The sequence below is a fragment of the Camellia sinensis genome, unplaced genomic scaffold (genome assembly GCF_055761805.1).
Source record: "Camellia sinensis isolate YWXY unplaced genomic scaffold, ASM5576180v1 Unanchor1, whole genome shotgun sequence".
Lineage (NCBI taxonomy): Eukaryota > Viridiplantae > Streptophyta > Magnoliopsida > Ericales > Theaceae > Camellia > Camellia sinensis.
The window spans coordinates 17778652-17798764 of NW_028128987.1; the positions used below are offsets into that span (position 1 = coordinate 17778652).

The window sequence follows — 20113 nt, forward strand, 5'->3', positions numbered from 1 at the left end:
GGCTCTCTGGTTTTTTGGTCTGAAGTCATAGATCTCTCATCTAGGTCTAATCGTGCTTGCTCGCCAAGAAGGGCTCACTCTCGCTCTGCTTTGTTCTCTGGTTGTCTTCGACTTAGTTCTCTGTCTCTCTCGCGAAGGTCTGCTCTCTCTCTCTCTCTCGGTGGTGTCATTTTCGTAAAGCCTCTCTTTAGCTCAGCTTCGCTTCGTAAGATCGCCTCTCTCTCCCTATCACTCATCTTCTCTGGATTCTGTGATTTTTTCAGATCTACTCTTCTATTCTACTGGTTCTAGGTATTTATACTTGAAGCCTTAATTTGTTTTATTTATACTTTGACCCATACCTGTGTTTTATTATAATGTTGGACACTAAAATTCAAGCCATCAAATGCAAACTCACTGGTGGCAATTATGTCTATTGGGCCAGTGTTATGAAGAATTTTCTTCTTGGTCAGAAAAAATAGAACTATGTTTCTGGTTCTGTTCCTCGTCCATTAGACCCGAAGGCGAAAGGATATCTAACTTCCTGTGATACTTGGGATTGTGATAATGCCTAAGTTCTAACTTGGTTTCATAATTTTGTAGATGATTGTATTGGAATGATGTTTTCCAAGTACAGTACTGCCAAAAAGGTGTGAGATTATTCACTAGGTGTTTATCAGTAGTCCAACTTTGCCAAGCAGTATGAGTTGAACACAACTATTCAGAGTGCTCGTCAGCGGGATCAGACTATTCAAGACTTCTATATTGAGATGACAGGCCTCTGGAATCAGTTAGCTCTTATGGAACCACCTAGTCTCAAGATACTAGACGCTTATATTGAGTTTCAGGAGCAAAGTCATTTGGTGCAGTTCTTAATGGATCTCTCCTCTCAGTATGAGGCTATCCGAGGTGGCATCCTTCACCAGTCTCATCTTCCATCTATAGATGCTATTGTTCGTAAGCTTCTCTCTGAGGAAACCCATCTTAAGACGACTAGTCAGACTATGCCTCCCTCTGTCTTCTTAGCTTCTGCTAAGCCTCCTTTATTATCAACTCCACCTCCTCATTAGACGATTCTACGCTATATCGCGAGCTTGTGGATTGCTTAGTCTATCTGACAGTTACTCACCCTGATCTTGCCTATGCTGTCTATGTGGTTAGTCAGTTTGTTTCTGCTCCTCGCCCTACACATTGGGCTACTTTGATTCGGATTCTTCGCTATCTTCGCAATACTATCTTTCAGGGCTTGCTCTTATCTTCTACTTCTTCCTTAGACTTGATGGCCTATGCAAATACTGATTGGGCTAGTAATGTTAATGATCGCAAATCCACTTCTGGTTTCTGTACGTTTCTTGGCGATTCCCTAATTTCTTGAAAAAATAAGAAACAAATTGTTGTGTTCCGTTCTACTGCCGAAACTGAGTATCGTGCTATGGCTCATGCTACTGTTGAAATTGTTTGGCTTCGTAGTCTCTTATCTAACTTGGGTGTCCCCTAGTCTTCTTCAACCTCTCTCTATTGTAATAACCGAAATGCTATTCAGATTGCTCATAACACTGTCTTTTACGAACAGACAAAGTACATTGAGATTGATTGTCACTTCGTCTGTCAGCATCTGCAGTATGGCTCTATCTCACTTTCGTTTGTCTCTTCGACTGTCTAACTTTTTGACTTCTTCACCAAGACTCACACCACTGCTTGGTTTCGGTTTCTTCTTGACAAACTCTCAGTATTTTCTACTAACACACCTTGAGTTTGAGCGGGGGTGTGAGAATATGAGTTCTAGTTCTATTCAATTTCTATGATATATTCGGTTTCCTTTTAGTCTTAGGAGTTAGAGTTGTATTCTTTTAGGCTTAAAAATTAGAGTTGTATATAAGTGATGTATTCTTTGTTTTATTAATTAAGACTAATATACAGTTTCATTCAGAAAACTTACACCCATGACCGATAAAAAAATACCAATACCAATACCAATAAGAATCATTAATGATTAAAAGAGTTAATCATAATGTTCAACGACACAAACATAAATCAATTCCAAAGATACAAAAGAATCATTATCATCTTCTATGAAGATATTCAATATTAATTGCTTCTTCTTTGTGCCTATCATTGTTAAGCAAGATAATTACAAACTCTTACATTGTATATTAAGAAGTTAGAAGATTTTGCATGATGAAATCGTGGTAAAAGAGAGAGATAGAACCGTTGGGGTTGAGGAAGTTGGTTTGGGCATGAGGTAATAGAGTCATAGAAAAAGCAACTGTAGACCATAGTAGTGGAATGAAGTGATTACGGTAGCAGTGATATGCAATAGTAGTCGCATGTAAATAATGACATGTTGCTAATTGAAATAGCAAAGCTTACTATCTAACCAAAGGGTTTTGCATTTGATTTTGAAAACAAAAGATATAAGGGCTTTTACATTTGATTTAAAAATGTAGTAATGGCATTTTTAGTCTTTTATGTGCTAATATATAGGACACTAGTATTTTCATGAAAGAAATAAGAATAAATAAATAAATATTAATATATCACTTGTTAATCTCAACAAGTTCTTTTAGTCACATTAACATGCATGAAAATAGTGAAGATAAAGGCATCAACAAAGGTAAAAAGTAGAAGTAGAAGTGAATGGAGGGTTGTATGAAGTCAAAAAATGTTGGTAATTGAGAGAGAGATGAGCATAAAAGAGCTAAGAAGAGAAAATAAACATTTGGAACAAGAAAATGGTAAGAATGTTGCAAGGATGAAAAATGGAGTAAGAATGGTCAACAACATATATAGGGAAATCTAAGACAAAGAGGTAACGATATGTATTAAAAAATATGTTATGGGACGAGTTTGATTTGGATATGAGAAGAAAAGAGAAAAATTTGGTGGGGATTGTAGTAATTATGGTACAAGTCGATCGTATCTATGACAATGTCACTGTGATTTTAATGATGGGTGTAATTGTAGGTGTCGTTTTTGGGTAATGATTGAGTAACAATATAGAAAGGTGATGATAAGAGAGAAGAAGTAACCAAAGAAGGGTCAGATGTGGAAAGGGTTGTTATGGTCACTAGTAATATAGAAAATTGGTGGTGCCATGGTAGGTGTCGAAAGGTAGAAGTGGATATAGGGTTATCGGACATGCACAAATCGTCCGACCCTATCCTACTCGTAAGTTTTTGGGCAATTTCGAGGACTGAATATGGGCGAGTACGAGTGTAGTTTTGACTTAATTTGCAGGTTGCGGGCGAGTTACAAATTTTACACAATCTCCTGCACGTTATATTTTTTTTTTTTTATAAAAATCTCCACTATCATATCAAATTCTCTTTTTCTTGTAAACCCTAAGTAGCAAAATTGAGCAATAGCCGTCTCATACCCTCAACTTATGCTAATACACCCTCCGTTTGGTTCTTTAGAAAATTGAATTGAAAATATAAAAAAAAAAAAAAAAATTTGTTATATGATTCAAAGTTCTCTGTTGTTATAAAATAAAATGGTTATATAGGGGCAGAGCAAGCCTTGAGATTTATGGAGCCTTATGTGGGTTTTGAAAGGAAGACCCGTCTACATATATTTTTTTATAAAAAAAAAATTATGGATAAAATAATAAGTTACCAATAATTTTTTTTATTATTATTTAGTAACTACAAAAAGTTTCCTTACACATATAATCATTAAAATTTATTTTCATATATTAAGATAAGAAAAAATCATTACAAAGACTCAAAAAAGATAAAATAAGGTCTTTTTGTTTTATAGTTTAGCAATAATCAACACAAACAACGTAATTCACTGATATTTGATAACGAAATGATTATGTTATTCTAATCATAATTCACACAAACCATAACCCACAAATTATTTGACAACAAAACGCAAATTATTGGGAAAAAAATTGGAAGAAAAAACTAAGGCAAAATTATTCAATTAAATTATGATAAAGAGAGTGGGCAAAAAAATCAGAGCAAACAAAATGAAAGAAAATAAATTAGAGTAAAATCATTCAATTAAAAAATGATAAAGAGATGGCAAAAAATTAAAATAAAGTTATTTATTCTATTAAAATCTTGACACTAGACTTTATTTGGACTCATTATATCATATATATGTGTCTGGACTAATTATATAAATTTTTAATTAGGCCTAACAATGATTATATATATATATATATATTAATTTACCCCAACAGATTTTTTTGAAGGGCCTTTTAGACTAGGCCTTAAACAATAAAAAAAGATTGGACTGTGAACTTTTATTAATATAATATAAAACTAATAAATTTGGGGCCAAAGTTTAGAAGGCCTAGGCACAACCCTTAATGGCCTTAGCCTAGGGCCGACCCTATATAGGGGGCATGGTCTATTGTTTCTTTCTCTAAAGTCCCTCTCTTTCTATAATGTACAAAATGTAAATATTGGCAAATGAAATTGAAGAACAAACAATGTAGGTAAGGGTTTTACAAAGAAATTGAAAGAGTGTGGAGCTTAAGAAACAAAAAGAAAAAAACACTAGGGAGAGATTTGATTACTTTTCTCATTTTCTCATAGAACTATTGATTGTAGAGAAAACAAAAAAAATGGATAGGAAGATTGGATATTAGACAAAGGTATAGAAATTGAAAAAATGAAAAAGAAAAAAAAAGGTTATGAGTTCATTTCTTCTGTCATCAGTAGTTCTACCTGCACAAACCGCAAACCACAGTTACGGCAGATGCGAATCTATTTTTTTCAACCTGCAGACCTGTGGGTCGAGAGAAAACAAACCCGCACCCGACTAGAACTAGCATGTGAGTAACAATTGAGCAACATAAAGGGTGTATTTGTAAGGCTATTAATAATTTGGAGTGAGGTATAATTTTCAAAACGTGAAGAGTCAAACAAATAAAACTTTATAAATTGAGGGTGTATTTACAATTTACCCATTTACACCCTCTTTCTCTCTCCTGGGAAAATGCTCGAAGCCTAGAAAGAAGTCTCGAAATCAGTTCTGAGAGAGTATCTATCGTCTCCTCCACATCTCATCCATTTTTAGGGTTTCCTCAAATCCCCACCATCCATGGCGGAAGTGATCAGCATGCCGCTCGACTCTCTGGACCGCCGTCGAGACCGCAAGGACGACAACAAGTCCGCCGACGACCCCGAATCGTCTCCTCCACCTCCACCGCCGCCGCCTCCTCCTCCGCCGCTGCCGAGGCGTCGAGACAGGGATTCCAGGGAGAGGCGTGACGACAGGGACCTCGACCGCCCTCCCAACCGCCGCGGCGGAGATTATTACGATCGCAACCGCTCCTCACCTCCGCCGCCGCAGAGGGAGAGGGATTACAAGCGTCGTGCTAGCCCTAGCCCCCCTCCGCCTTATCGCGACCGCCGTCATTCTCCGCCACGGAGGTCACCTCCACTTCCGCCGTTCAAGCGGTCTCGGAGGGATGATGGTGGGTACGATGGGAGGCGTGCAAGCCCTAGAGGTGGTTATGGCCCTGGTGATAGAAGGTTAGAATTTTGAATTGATTGTTGAATTTTAATTTGTTTATTGTTGAATTGATTGTTGTGTGTTAGTTATTTGACTCAGAAATTAGCTGTGAGTTATAGGAATGAACATGGAAGTTAAAAGGCTTCTAGTATACTTGATTTTACATGAGGGTTTTGGGTCTTGGTGATATTGGAGAAATGTTTATTGGTCTCAGAAAGTATATGTTGACTGCTTGTGGAAAGAAATTGTGACGTTCCTAGGTGGGTCTGGTGCTATTAGATAAGTATTTTAGACATATTATTGACTGGGAAGAATGCATTTGGTGTCTTTATTTTGAATTCTTGAAGGTGTTATGCGAGTTTTGTTTGTTGGTACTGGGTTAATAAATTTCTTTGACAGCTTTGGTGCTGTTGTAGAAGTGCTTAGGCCGACTTTTGCAACTCTATGTTGTGTATCACTGTTTATGGATTCAGTTTAAGCTGACATTGTTCTAGTGATGTTTGGGAACTATTACTCTCATCTGTTTATGTTTGGCACATGTTAAAGTGTACATTTTTATTTATTCTTAGTAACAAAAACAGGAAAAATGGGAACTTGCTTCAAAGAAATGTATGGTAGTTAAGTGCCTGAGGATCATTATGATGCAATCATCTATAGTTTCATATGAGTCCTTAGCCTCCAATTTTTATCATTTCACATGCCATTCATAAATGAAATCCAAGTGCAAGAGGAGGCCCTCATGGAGATCTAGGGGTGGGCAACGGTTTATCCGAACCGCTCAAACCGTCCAATCCGCCCAACCCGCATATAAATGGGCGGTTTCGCAAACATAATGCGGGCGGATGCGGTTTGAAATATGATAAATTTGCGGGTTGAGGGCGGGTCGCGGTTTAAACCCGCAACTCGCAAAAACCGCCCGCACTTTAAATATTATTATTATTTTTTTTTTTTATATACTAACTTTGTAACTTTTACAGGAGTACCATTATATTCTCTATGACACTAGGATCCTTATTTTTAAGTATTTCTCAACTTTCTTAATGCCATAGAATTATCAAGTCTTAAACTTGGTTTCTTATATGATTTTCATTGGTGATTCATCCACTTTTTCCTAATAAAATTTTCCTTCTAATGGTCGATAGAACTTATAGTTTGATTATTGATTACTGAACTGGCAATTCTAATTGAGTACAACCTTTAATGCATTGATATACATTTTTTTCATGGCAAAAATGCTAGTGTAGGGTTTCTTTGTTTTGGGTACTTTCATTTAATGCATTGATATTCAATTTTTATTTGTAAACTCATCAAAAAATTGCTATCACAAATATATAAAATGAATTTGATGCCTAAATTCGCTGGGAAAAAAAACTCAAAAATTAATTTTTAAAGAAAAAAGTGTAAACCGCAAACCGCCCGCAACCGCCCGCATATTTGCAAACCCTATCCACACAAACCGCAAACCGCACTGCGGGCGGTTGCGGGTTGACTTTTTCCCAAACCGCATAGATGCGGGCGGGTCAAAACTGAACCGCAAACCGCACAAAACCGATCCGCGAACACCCTAGAGATCACAGCATGGTTGATTACCTACTAGAAAATGAAGAATTTATGATGTTGATCATATTAAGAGTCATGACCACTCATTGCTATGGTGAAGTTCAATTCCTGAAGCAAGTGTGCAAACATACAAAGGAAATGAAAAGTCCCCCCCCCCCTCTCTCTCTCTCTCTCTCTCTCTCTCTCTCTCTCTCTCATTGATCCGACCTACAGATGCTAAGAATTTGTTAAGGAAATGGTGACAACTGACAAGAAGCATAATAAGGACATCCAATGAGTGTTCTTAGTCTAGAATAAAAACAAATATTGGCATTTTTTTTTTTTGGTTTCAATAATGAGAAATGTGACTTGTTGGATGGGGCATGTATGTGTAGTGGAATTTTATCTGCAAACCTGTGGAGGTTCGCCATCACTAATGAGATAAGGGTAAAATTTCCCCATTGGTTCTATATTTTCATAATGAAGTTATTCTTACCCTACTGAGGTTCATAAGCTGGACAAGAATGCTGGGTTTAGTGCTTTTAAACTATATATGGAGACCGTTAGCTAAATTGTAGCTAGTAATATCTCTATATGGGAAGTGGGTGGGGACTTGAATCAATTTCTAATGGCTCATGTGTAAGAAAGTGCATCCAAGTTAGAACCTTAATGAGGTTGTATTGGGGTTACACATCATTTAGGTGTTTACGGTCATATATTGACTCAGAACAAAAGTTCAATTAATTTTTGTTGTGGGTAGATTTGTGGTGGAATTTGAGTTGGAAACTGCACTTAGGAGTCTATTAGCTCAAGTATCAGAGTCTACCAAAAAACAAAAAAAAAAAACAAAAGCAAAAATGACTGAAGTGTTAAGAGTATTTGTAGATTGGCAAGGTTGTTCCATGAACCTTGCTTCTTCTTGGTAAGCTTGATGTTTGATTTGCTCCATCTTGTGCTGAATAGAACTAGTTATGCCTATGGCTTAGTGCCTCTTTTCTATTCCATATCGTCCTTCCTTCTCATGGGCACCTCCTGAAGATTTTTTTATAGTTGATCTCGCATAACATTTAACTGTAGCTTGGCTAGAATATTAATATCAAGATGAAGTGTAATTTTATTTTATTTGTTATTTTGGGGTGCGCAACTTATGAGAAGTGTTGGTGTAGAAAGATTGATGTATCTTGGGAATCATTATTGCTGAGCTAATGATGTACTTCTTCACATCCAATCCAATGCTACAATTGAAAACAAACTCCACTTATTTAGATCAAGGTTGGAAATTGCAAAATTTGATATTGAAACATATTGCTCCAATTTTTTGGAAACACTACTTGAATACCTCAAGCTATAGAGCTAAAACAAAACTCTCAAATGAAGGGAAAAAGAAGAATAAGAGAGAATTGAAATCGGAATTTTAATGAAAATCTTCACTAGAAAGCTCGATTGTGTGTGTTCATATAAATAGTTATACCAAACTTGGTTTCCAAGGAAGATGTCCCAGGAAACTTTCCGTACTAATAAGTACGGTACAACCAAGTAATTTAACTCTCGAGTAACCCTAATATAGCAATTACTTAGACCCCAATTAAAACTCATGCCCATTAGAAACAAAATGTATAGATACTACCTCAATCATAGAAAACAAAAATTACTATAAATTTTAAAACGTAAATATACCAGATTAAAATAAATAAGCTATATTTTGAAGCCCAGAAAGCCAACTGTTGTGCCAAAGAAACAACTCCTATATTTGAGTACATCTATTTCCCACATGTTGGTGAAAACTCGGCCTCAAGTTTTGTAATGAGAAGCACAAAAGCTTCTATAATTCAAAGTTGAATCTTTGAAGTGGTGATTAGTAGAGGTGAAGCATGTCATTAATAGAATTTTTTTAATTGGAGGCAAGAATGATATCACTAGAATACTTGTCTCTTCAATTGCATTGTTTATTTTCTAGGATAACAATGTCAATAGGCGATGCACGTTAGATTTAATAATTTCATTGACTTTTTTGAAACAGTAAAGTTAATAGATATTGCATTCAGTGTGGGTGTTTGGGAAGTGAGTTTTTTTGTAGGTTTTTTTAGTTGTAGGATATTATTGGAGAAATTTTTTTTTTGTATTTGGGAAGTTAGTTGGGTGTTTTTGTGGTTGAATGTGATGTTTGTGAAAGAAAAAGTGAAATGATTTTGGAGTTTGATGTGATATTTTGTTTGGATTTATTTTTTTTTTGGTTTTGTAACTAATTTGTCTTTCAGTGGAAAAAAACAAAAAAAAAATCTAAAAAATTTCTTTCCAAACACCGCCAGTGCCTTTCCTAAGTTCCGTGTTACATCATGCTAGTTGAATTGTTCTTAGTTGTCACATTAGTCACAAGTGATGTCTCCTTAATTTTTCCCTGTTGCTAAGGTGCTAAGGTGGGGTCTTATGGGAAGATGGTAGGTACTAAGATGGAAAAGAGACACAAGAGGCAAGGATGGTCAAAGCTAAGTGTCACGGACTGGGCGTTTGTCATCCTCCCGAGAAGCCAGCTCCACGAGTGGTATTGCGTACCCCGTGCATTATGTCCAAGGATCAACCCAGGAAATGCGATAGGAATCTACCCTGCCTGCCTTGTTTCTCACAAACTAATATGCTTGTAAGGTGCTTGGTGTAGAACTCACATCCCTAATAAGTCGGTACGTGACATGCTACCACTACCAGTTCCTGACACCCTCGTCAAGGGGACATTATCCTGCATGCCTCCATGCTTGTCCGTTCCCCTACCCATGGGAACCCGCCTCGTAAGGACACCACCCTTGGTGTAGACGCCACAATGAAGGTGCTTGGTGTAAGTCCCACGTATCATCCCCATCACAGTGCCCCTAGGCTGGCTCTAATAACACTTGTCACAAACTGGGCGCTTGTCATCCCCCTGAGAAGCTGACTCCACAAGTGGTACTGCGTACCTCGTGCATTATACCCAAGGACCAACCCAGGAGATGCGATAGGGATTTACCCTACCTGTCTTGCAGCTCACAAACTAATGCGCTTGCAAAGTGCTTAGTGTAGAACTCGCATCCCTAATGAGTCAATATGTGACATAAGCCAGTCTTAAACTAAGAGAGGATGGCAATAAAGAGAGCTTTGGGCTTTTCAGAGGAGATAGGTGGCAAATAGCTTGTTATGAATGGAGGTCTTCTTTTATATGGTGGTTTAATGATGGGAGACAACTCAACATGCTCAATGTCTTGCCTCATCCCTCTTGGTTAATGTTTTCTAATTACTAATGGCACCTATGATTACACCAAAGGGCTGATGGGAGTGCAATGGTTAAGTCTCAACAGCTGTATTGCGAATCTAAAGGAGTTAGGTGGGATATTTCTTACGAGGTGTTGCATGTCTTGCTAAACATGGTCTTTGCTTGTGGAGATCTTTCTCTCTCTTGTCTCGGATGAGTGTGGGATGAGGCACCTTGATGAATCCTCTACTCTAACTTCTAAGCCACAGATCCTCTGATGGGCTCAAGTTCCTATGCCTTGCTCCCAACCTAGATTAGTGTGGTTGTGTCAAGGTGCTTAGAGTCAAGTGTGAATGGAAGATTTGCTTGGTGAGACACCGCTCAATGGAGGTAGGGTACTTGGCCGAGCCTAAGATGTAGCCCTGAGTGTAGTGGCAAGGACAACTTGATTGGAGGATGAGCCTACGTCTTAATGTAGATAGGGGAAAACACATTTATAGAGAGCATCATGTTGTCCACAAGCGAAGGAGACACGATAGTTTGAGTGAAGCTTTCTTAACCAAACCATGGAGTGCCATGAGCAATATAGGCATGCCTTAATATCTTGGCCCCAACACTTGCCAAGTGTATCATCTACCCTATCCACGCCTTTCTTTCTTTTACACTTTTGAACTATGGTTGTATTTTTATTTTATGGTTTTCTTATAATTTGTTCTTTTATCTCTTTGAATCTAGTCTTGTGCATAGGATTTTTCTATTTCTTTGTTATACTTATGGCTACTTTAGTTGGGCCCGGGTATCTATTTGCATGTCTTCTTTCTTTATTTTCGTAATCTGTGTGTACCCTTTTTCACCATTGTTCAATATTTTTGATGATATAGGTTTGGATATGATTATCCATATGAACGTGATATGGGCGGCAGGCCTGGTTATGCTGATGAAAGGCCTCATGGTCGGTACATGGGTCGTTCATCTGCTGGTTATCAAACTGGTTCATCTGGTAATCACTGGACTTTTGCTTTAAACACGCAATTCATTGAGAATTATAATTGGTTTTTGGGTTTCAACTTGAGTATTGTGATAAATGTTTTCATAGCCTAGAGCTTGTTCTATTTGAATATATTATTAAAGCTTTTGGGTTGTCTTTCCCAAAGAAATTGTCAAATAGCTTAATTTAATATGGAAGGAATGCTTATATTTGAGCCTTGGATTTTAAGTGGTGCCATATTTAATCTCTGAATTCATCAATTGGAATCTTGTCAACTATCTGCAGACTACAGTGATAAATTTTATGAATTTTTTGATCCCTAGTAACTTTCACTACTATTCATGATAAAGATGATCATGGCATGGCACTATTTGTTGCTGAGTTCCAATCCATCTAAATTGTTATGCCTGTATGTGCAGTAACAGTGGCGCTCATAAGTATCGTTGATGAAATATTTGAAAATCATAGGAAATTACAGACTCGGTATATTTATTTCATGTATTATAGACAACATTCATTAATAGATTTCTGAATAATATCCTGGTCACTTAATGTGCATACTGCATGAAGAATATCCAACATGAGAGAAACAAGTAACACATTTGTAACGCTAAATTGCTTCCTATTTATTCAAAAACTTGAGGGTAATTGTTGCTCTATAGTATTTATAACACAAGGTGAGACGACCTTCTGGATTATTTTTCTACACTGACTGCTTGTCTCTTTATTAATTTTATGTTTAAGCATTCTATAAATCAACAATCAACACAAACAACTTAGCATGGCAAAGGAACTAACGTGCTTGACCTTTTAAATCAGCCGAGTCTTTTGTGCTAACCTTCAAAATGGCACAGGATCAAGTCTCGAACTTTTTTAATGATTTTGTCAAGGTGGCATTCATCGATTTGCTCATAGGAATTAAATGAAAAACAAATATATACTCCCTCCGTCCCAAAATAATGGTCCATTTTGAAGAATCTAACTTTTTTTGGTAGTACAATTATTGCACTTTAAAAAAATTGATTTTCCAAAATTACCCTTTAATAGTACGTTTTTGGGGAATATCAATGTCATAATTGTACTTTTTATGTTAATGAATTTAAAAGAAGGGCAAAATAGGAAATTTATATTATTTTTGTACTTGATTTTTGAAAATGGACTAATATTTTGGGACAATGAAAAATGGAATAAGGGACTAATATTTTGGGACGGAGGGAGTATATATTTTGGGTGATGTTTCTTTCTTTTTAGGGCTAGCTGTGCATTCTTTGCCCAGAAGTTTGGCTGCTGATATTCTGTCTGGCATGCCGATAATTTTTAAATTTGTCTTTTATTGTTAACATAGAGCATATTGGGTATTCCTTGTTTTGCAGACTGGGATTCAGGTCGTGGTGGTTTCAATGATGCCTCCAATGCAGGGAGTTCTCAGAGGTAGGCATTTCAGACTGGTTAGACTCTAATGTATCACTATGCCTTGTAAGACAAGGGTTTCTAGTAATATGTTTTTTGAGGCTAAGCCAGAGTTTGACTTTTTATTTAAATTATTGGAAATTTCAACTCTCTGTGCAAGTTGAAAGTGAGATGCTAATTTCATTTTATCCAATAAGAAAAGAGATGCTAATGTAATTTTATTCTTTAACAATTTAGTTGTCACCAGATTTCTTACTCAAAAGCTTTGTTTCTCAATTTTCGCTAATACACAAACATTTGATTGCTAATTAAGAAGAGATGAGAACTCCATATGTTTCTTGTTCTTCATATTTAAAAAATAAATAAAAAAGAAAAAAGGAACTTTTTTATGTCCACCTCTCTCTCCTTGTCTCCCTTTGATCCTCTTTCTGAGCTGGTTTTGGTAACCATCTTAGTATATTATTATGCCCTAGCCAGATATTCAAAAAGATTAATACTTCTACCACTAAGGGGGAGTTCATGTATATGTGACAGAAGTATCTATGGATAATGACTCGTTACTTTAAAAGCATCATAGATACTTCTACCACCAAGGAGTTCATGAATATATCATGTGTATTTTAATGATCTACAATAGTTTGCATTCTTTATAATGCAATTATGACGTTTTTATAATGCAATTATTACGTGAATGATATCTTGATGGTCAAGTCATGGAATATATGGCCTCTAATTTAATTAGTGTTATTTTTAATTTTTTTTCATTATCTTTGAATAAACTATTCATATTTTTGACATATAATAAACTTTTAAAAAGTAAAATTTAATGTGTCCTAGGCGTATTGTGTCCTGTATTTTATTGAAAATTGTTGTGTCGTGTCACTTGTCTATGTTTGTGACAAGAATGTAACACTAAAAATTTTATTTTTCAGAGAAGGTTTGATGTCTTATAAGCAGTTCATTCAGGAGCTTGAAGATGACATTCTACCAGCAGAAGCTGAGCGCAGGTACAGGAAGGAATGTTTTAATTGCTGTATGTGTTTGAACATAAATTGAGCTTAGCAACTTTCTTCAACTGTGCTTCCCCCCTCTCCAGTTTTTCATTTACTTTTGCTTTTTGGAATCTTGGATTGACCTTAGCTTTTTGTTAACAGATATCAGGAATACAAGTCAGAGTACATATCGACTCAGAAACGAGCTTTTTTTGATGCTCACAAAGATGAACAATGGTGCATTTCTTCTTTTTCTTTTAATTTGTGGTCACTTTTTCTATCATATATATATATATATATTTCTAATTGATCTTTCTTTTGTATGTAGGTTGAAAGACAAATATCATCCCACAAATTTACTTGCTGTGATAGAAAGGTGTGCTACTTACATCATTGAAGGATGGAAGTTGGTAACTTAGTTTTATGTATTTTATAATAATAAAAATTCTCGTGTGGTTAACTTTAAAAAGTCAATCAAGAGATGGAAAAGGAAAACCTAAAATAAATGCTTAAGATGTTTTTGGTTAAGGGTTGCTAACTGTTATTTGCTGTTATCTGGTTTTTAATTTGAGTATTGTTTTTTATTAATTTATTTTTGTTTAGGAGGAATGAGCTTGCACGAAAGATGGCAAAGGATTTCTTGCTTGATTTGCAGAGTGGAACATTGGATTTGTAAGATCTACACTTATGCACTTAACACTGCACCCCAAACCATGGCACCAAACGTTTTGTATTTTTTTATTTTCATTTTTATTTTTTAAATTTATAAATGATTTGATACCATACCAATTACTTTTCCTCGCGTGAAGCAGAGGTCCTGGTGTTGATGCTTCATCTTCAACCAAATCAGGACAGACAAGTGATCCTAACTCTGAGGATGAAGCAGACATAAGTGGGAAAAGAAAACGGCATGGTAAGGCCCCAGCTAAAGAAACTGATCTTCTTTCAGCTGCTCCCAAGGCTCACCCAGTCAGCTCTGAACCCAGACGGATCCAAGTTGACATTGAACAGGGCCAGGCCCTTGTTCGAAAACTTGACTCTGAAAAGGGAATTGAGGACAATATACTATCTAGGGTTGATAATGACAGAATGAACAGGGACAAGTCTCATGGTGGTTCCAGTGGCCCGGTTATTATTGTACGGGGTTTAGCCTCTGTCAAAGGCCTTGAGGGTGTTGAGCTACTGGATACCCTTATTACTTATCTTTGGCGCATTCATGGAGTGGATTACTATGGATTGGTCGAAACAAGTGAACCAAAGGGTCTCCGGCATGTCAGGTTAGATGGCAAGAGTTCTGATGGACCTAGTAATGGGGCCGAGTGGGAAAAGAAACTAGACTCTCGTTGGCAAGAGAGGTTGAAGGGTCATGATCCGTTGGAAATAATGACTGCTAAGGAAAAGATAGATGCGACTGCTGTTGAAGCTTTAGACCCCTATGTCCGAAAAATTAGAGATGAGAAATATGGGTGGAAGTATGGTTGTGGAGCCAAGGGTTGCACAAAGCTATTCCATGCTGCTGAGTTTGTCCATAAGCATTTAAAGCTGAAGCACCCAGAACTTGTGATGGAGCTAACTTCTAAAGTGCGTGAAGATCTGTATTTCCAGAACTACATGGAGTAAGTATTTCTTTCTGGTTAGGATTGTGTTTTCCTCTTTGTGTTGATTATAGAGTTACAGTGATGATTAGCTACCTGTCATTGCAGTGATGCAGATGCACCTGGTGGGACTCCTGTTATGCAGCCTTCTGTACCGGTACGATTCATTCTCTGTAATCTGTCATTCACATATAAATAGATTAGTGTTCTGTGCGTGTTTATGTTCTTTGGGTATGGAAGTGAAAAGAATGATGCACTCATCCATGCAAGAGGCCTAGGACCAGCAACCAACCACCTTATTGCCCCACTTGGTTATAAGCTCACACTATTTAGCTTGGTCCATGCCAGTCTTTTTTTTTTTTTCAAAAGGTGAAAGTGAACCAAGATGACATGGCCTCTGGGGACCTAAGCATGAGTTGATGAGGCGAAGCAATGACTTCATCAAAGAAAGGCAAACTCCAAGGATATTAAAAATAAATAAATAACATAGACAAAAACTTGGGTTGTTTGGGATGCTACTAAGATATCATACTTTGTGTCTTTTTATCTTTTTTGAGTCACATCACCTCTCTATTTTTTTGTACATTTTTTCGTAAAATGTCAAAGAGTTATATTCTGAAAAGCATGATGCATTCAAGATTTCAAATACTAAACCTAAACCTAAACCTAAACCTAAACCTAAACCTTAAAACAACCAACAAAATTCAACATTCCAAATACCAATATCCAACAAATATAAGACATCCAACAAACACTTACATTGTAACAGTTGGAAACATAAAAGTGCAAAAGAATTGATTCAATGCTTAACAAATAATTTCATAGATGCAGGCTGTTGGAAGACAACAATTCCTACATACTGGACTTGGTATATGTGAGCTGATCTGTTTGTCTCTGGTGTTTCTTATGGAACACACACACACGCACACACATATGGTGGCCTGTTAATGGACCTGAAACATCTTTCTTGCACTGTCAAGGTAGAATACATGGGCCGAAGATACACATGCATCTGTGGATTATATGCTGCTAGTTTGCAACGATATGAAAAGAATAATTTATTGCAGAATCCCTGACCTAAAGCTGCAATAGGCACATAAGTTGTTAATTTTAGAAATATGTAAAATCAACATTTGTATCGATGGACATGGACGAGGGATGTGGATCCTAACCTGGTGTTGAACATTTCTTGAGATGCATGTTGGGTTCAAAAGTGACCAATATGGTGACCATATGTGGGCGAAGTGCCCTATGTATCATACCAAAAATGAAATCAACTTTGTTGGTAAAAACTGTACCTCAATTATTTTTGGATTGAACTACTAGTAAATCCTATTGTAAATTTTTCTTTTCACACTTCCACACTTCCTAATCTGTTTGGAGACTACTACTGTGTTAGTTGGATGTAAGATCCCATGAATTGAGTATCATAATTCTCAAATGGATGAGGATATTATTATCTTCTTATCAATGCCTAATTTATCCCAAAAAAATTTACAAAAATCTTATCAATGCGTAAAATATTCCACATTTCTTCCTTTTAAAGTAAAAAAAGAACCATCCGAATGTAAAGAAATCATTAGGCTGATGTTTCTAACCTAGTTTGTACGTAGACCTCACATATGCCTTTCTCTCGGACGACTCTGTAACCTGCATTGTGTATTACTGTTTGTTAATATTGACAATGGGAATTTGTCAACTTAGATGATTCTGTTTTATTGTCATTGCACATTAAGAATTGAGCAAACATTGAAAGGAACTATGATATAAATAATTAGCAGATGGTGAAAATTGCACCTTGGAAGTCGGATAAGGCCTTTCAGTTGGCCATGCATGTGTGTCAATTGTAACAATGACTTCCGAGTTTTCATTTGTCTCATGTTTTCTGGTGTCAAATGCCGTGCTCAATTTCCCAAGTTAATGGTATGCAGAGAAAGATAAGGGTTTTGTATTGATCTACTTGATATTTTCACTTCTGCCTTGAAATCCGTGTGGACTTAATAGTCTACGGACATCATCTTGTATATAGAAGAATTACCATTTTGTGTACTTATATTTCTTCTTGACTTTCTGCTAATTATTCCATATGGGTTATGCAATTTGCTGAAGTTGCTCATTGAATTTCTGTGTCCAGTGTTTCATGTGTACAGGAAGCCATTATTTTTTGTTCAATTATAATGTTATTATAATCACTATCATCATTGTTTCTGCAGAAGGAGAAGATACAGAGGCGTAGGCCAGGTCCAGATAACCGACTGAAAGATGAACGTGGCAACCGTAGAGAACGTGACAATCGAGATAATGGCAGTGAAAGATTTGATAGGTCTGAGAAGCCACAGACATTGGATTTCCAGTCCAATAATGATGGTCCAGTTGGAGGCAATCCAGATGAACTAATGTTTGATTCTTTTGGTGGACAAGGAATTCATGTTGCTCCTCCTTTTCCTTCAGATATAGCCCCCCCTCCTGTACTTATGCCTGTTCCTGGGGCTGGGTAAGTTCAGTTCATTCTATGATTTGGCCTTGTGTGATGGCAGTTGGTATTTTATTTGGCTTATCTTATTTAGCATTTGCGAATGGTTATGATTCCAGACCATTGGGACCATTTGTCCCAGCTCCTCCTGAAGTTGCAATGCGGATGCTGCGAGAGCAAGGTGGACCTTCCCCTTTTGAAGGCGGTGGTAGAAATGGGCGGTCAGGGCCTCAAATGAGTGGGCCAGCCCCAATCATTGCTTTACCTCCAGCATTCCGACAAGATCCTCGACGTTTACGAAGGCAAGCTCTAGACTTAATTTTTATTTTTTCAAAGTACTGATTTTTTATTTAGGCTTCTATTTATCTTCTTATTTTTCATTTTACAAAGTCAGTTGTTTGAGAAGCTATTGGACCAGCTTACATTTGTTTTATCTTGTTTCAATTTTTTCTGCATTCTACTCCTGTTTGTGATCTTTCTGTGTGTTGTGCAAGTACGTCTTTTTTTTGCAAATTGTGCTTTTATTTTAAGCACTGAAAGATTTTAGGGAGGAAAACTGATGATGCTAATTGTCTACACAATCAATAGGACTGGCATGCAAATTGTGTACATATCACAACATTGTGTCACATGGTATCAGCAAAAGTAACATGTTTTCCTTTACCAACAAGCATAAGCACTATATTAATTTACTGCACCTAACCCACCCTCCACCTCCACCCTTCTGCAGGTTGGTCGGCCTCATGAAGTTTCCATGAGAATATGTTGTGTCTTGTTTATAGTTTTTCCTTCCAACAGTTTATCCACTTGTCCTTCCTCTTTGCTTTGTTAGTTTGATATCAAGGATATAATTGTATTTTTTTTTTTTTTAAAGTCTTAGATTAAGTTTCATTACTTTTTTTTGTTTAATCTGGTCCTGATGATGTAAGGTGTAGCACTAACTCACATATACATACATTGGTGCAGTTATCAAGACCTTGATGCGCCAGAGGATGAAGTCACGGTGATAGACTACAGAAGTTTGTAGGCCTCTCAAGTGTATCTCTGGCATTAAAATTTTATCCAACTGGCTTGCTTGTCTTGGGGCGAACAACTGTGCTGTAATTTTGCCAGAGTTGTCCAGTAGTAGAAGCAGAGACAACCTCCATTTCCATTGTGCCATAAATCCAAGAGGGTGAACTAAACTGCGTGCTAGTGGTGGTGTTTCTCATGATTCTTTTTATGTTTCCAATGTAGGTAATGCTTCAAATTCTGATAATATAAGAGAAAGGCTCTACAGTGAATTAGTGGGAGTTTTTTAAACAATTATGACTTGCTAGTGCTATAAAATTGACCTCCTTCTGGACATTATTAGTTTCAGATAGCTGTGTTGTGTGTTTGTTTCCCTTTGCCACATCTCCAATAATAAAAGTGAACAAAGAGTTGTGAGCATCCTCTGCAATCTGTTATTTTTAAGGCGTGGAACTGTGGTATGTCCTCTTTTGCAGATGATGCCTTTTAATTTGGCAAATTGAAGTTTGATAATTTATTTATGGATTGAGGCATAGGACTGGATGATTCAAAGGGCAGGCAGGGTGATTTTAAGTTTTTGTATGTGTTATGGCCTGTTGTTTGTGTATGTGTTTGGCTTTTTTTTTTTTTGTTTTACTCAAAACAAAAGCAACAGAAAGTATGAAAAACCTTGTTTGTTTCATCTTCATTCATGCAAAACAGTTATCAAAAATTCCAGAACAGTTTTTTGTGTTCATCTAAGAAAGCAAGTTCTTTTGGGAAATTTTTTCTTGTGGAAACAGTTTTTGGATACGGTTTGTCAATCAAGTATTCTGTATTTATTTGGAAAATGAAAAGCAGTTTGTTGTATTTCTCAGATTGCGGTGCTTGATTGTCGTGTCTCACCTCCCCATACTTTTTTCACCACCGCCCCTAAACTGCGTGGCCTGTTAATCAAATTTTCTTTAATTTTTTAGATTGTGTGTGTTGATGGATGAAATTTCGTTTGGTGCTCTTTGTAATGCAATAAAAATGCATTATATCCCTGTGGGAGAAATTTCAGTTCAATTTCGGTCATATGTTGGCTGCTCTTTGGGGTTTCGTCTTGGATTTTTCAGTCTCTCTAGCGGACTCTACACCTACCTATGTTGTTTATCTTTGCCAGACTCTACATCTTCTATGTCTTGGCTTGTCGGACTTTACACTTTGTTTGCCTCTGACCGCCTCAGTTCTCAGATATCAATCTCACGTGCTCCTTGACTTCTAATCGGATTTCACAGCAAACCATATTATTAGAATTAGGTTAATGTTGCGTGTCACCATTTCCGTTAAATTAAGTTCAATTCTTCATTGATTTGCTTTTGCTCCTTATAAAGGCTAACCCTTGTGAATGGAGATTCCACTATTGTTTATAGTTGCCCAAACTTGAAAGCAGAGTTTGCTTACAGAATTGTATTT

The 20113-nt window shown here is 36.7% G+C and overlaps 1 protein-coding gene across 1 annotated transcript; it reads left to right on the plus strand.

Annotated features, from left to right (window-relative positions):
- Positions 1–4843: 4843 nt before the first annotated feature.
- Positions 4844–19096, plus strand: LOC145814266 (serrate RNA effector molecule-like). The gene is made up of 12 exons (XM_082910889.1): positions 4844–5468; positions 11089–11207; positions 12569–12626; positions 13538–13612; positions 13760–13834; positions 13926–13973; positions 14201–14269; positions 14410–15213; positions 15301–15349; positions 17406–17686; positions 17785–17967; positions 18632–19096. The coding sequence occupies exons 1-12, from the start codon at positions 5035–5037 to the stop codon at positions 18690–18692; spliced, it is 2256 nt and encodes a 751-aa protein (XP_082767015.1). The 5' UTR covers positions 4844–5034; the 3' UTR covers positions 18693–19096.
- Positions 19097–20113: the final 1017 nt, after the last annotated feature.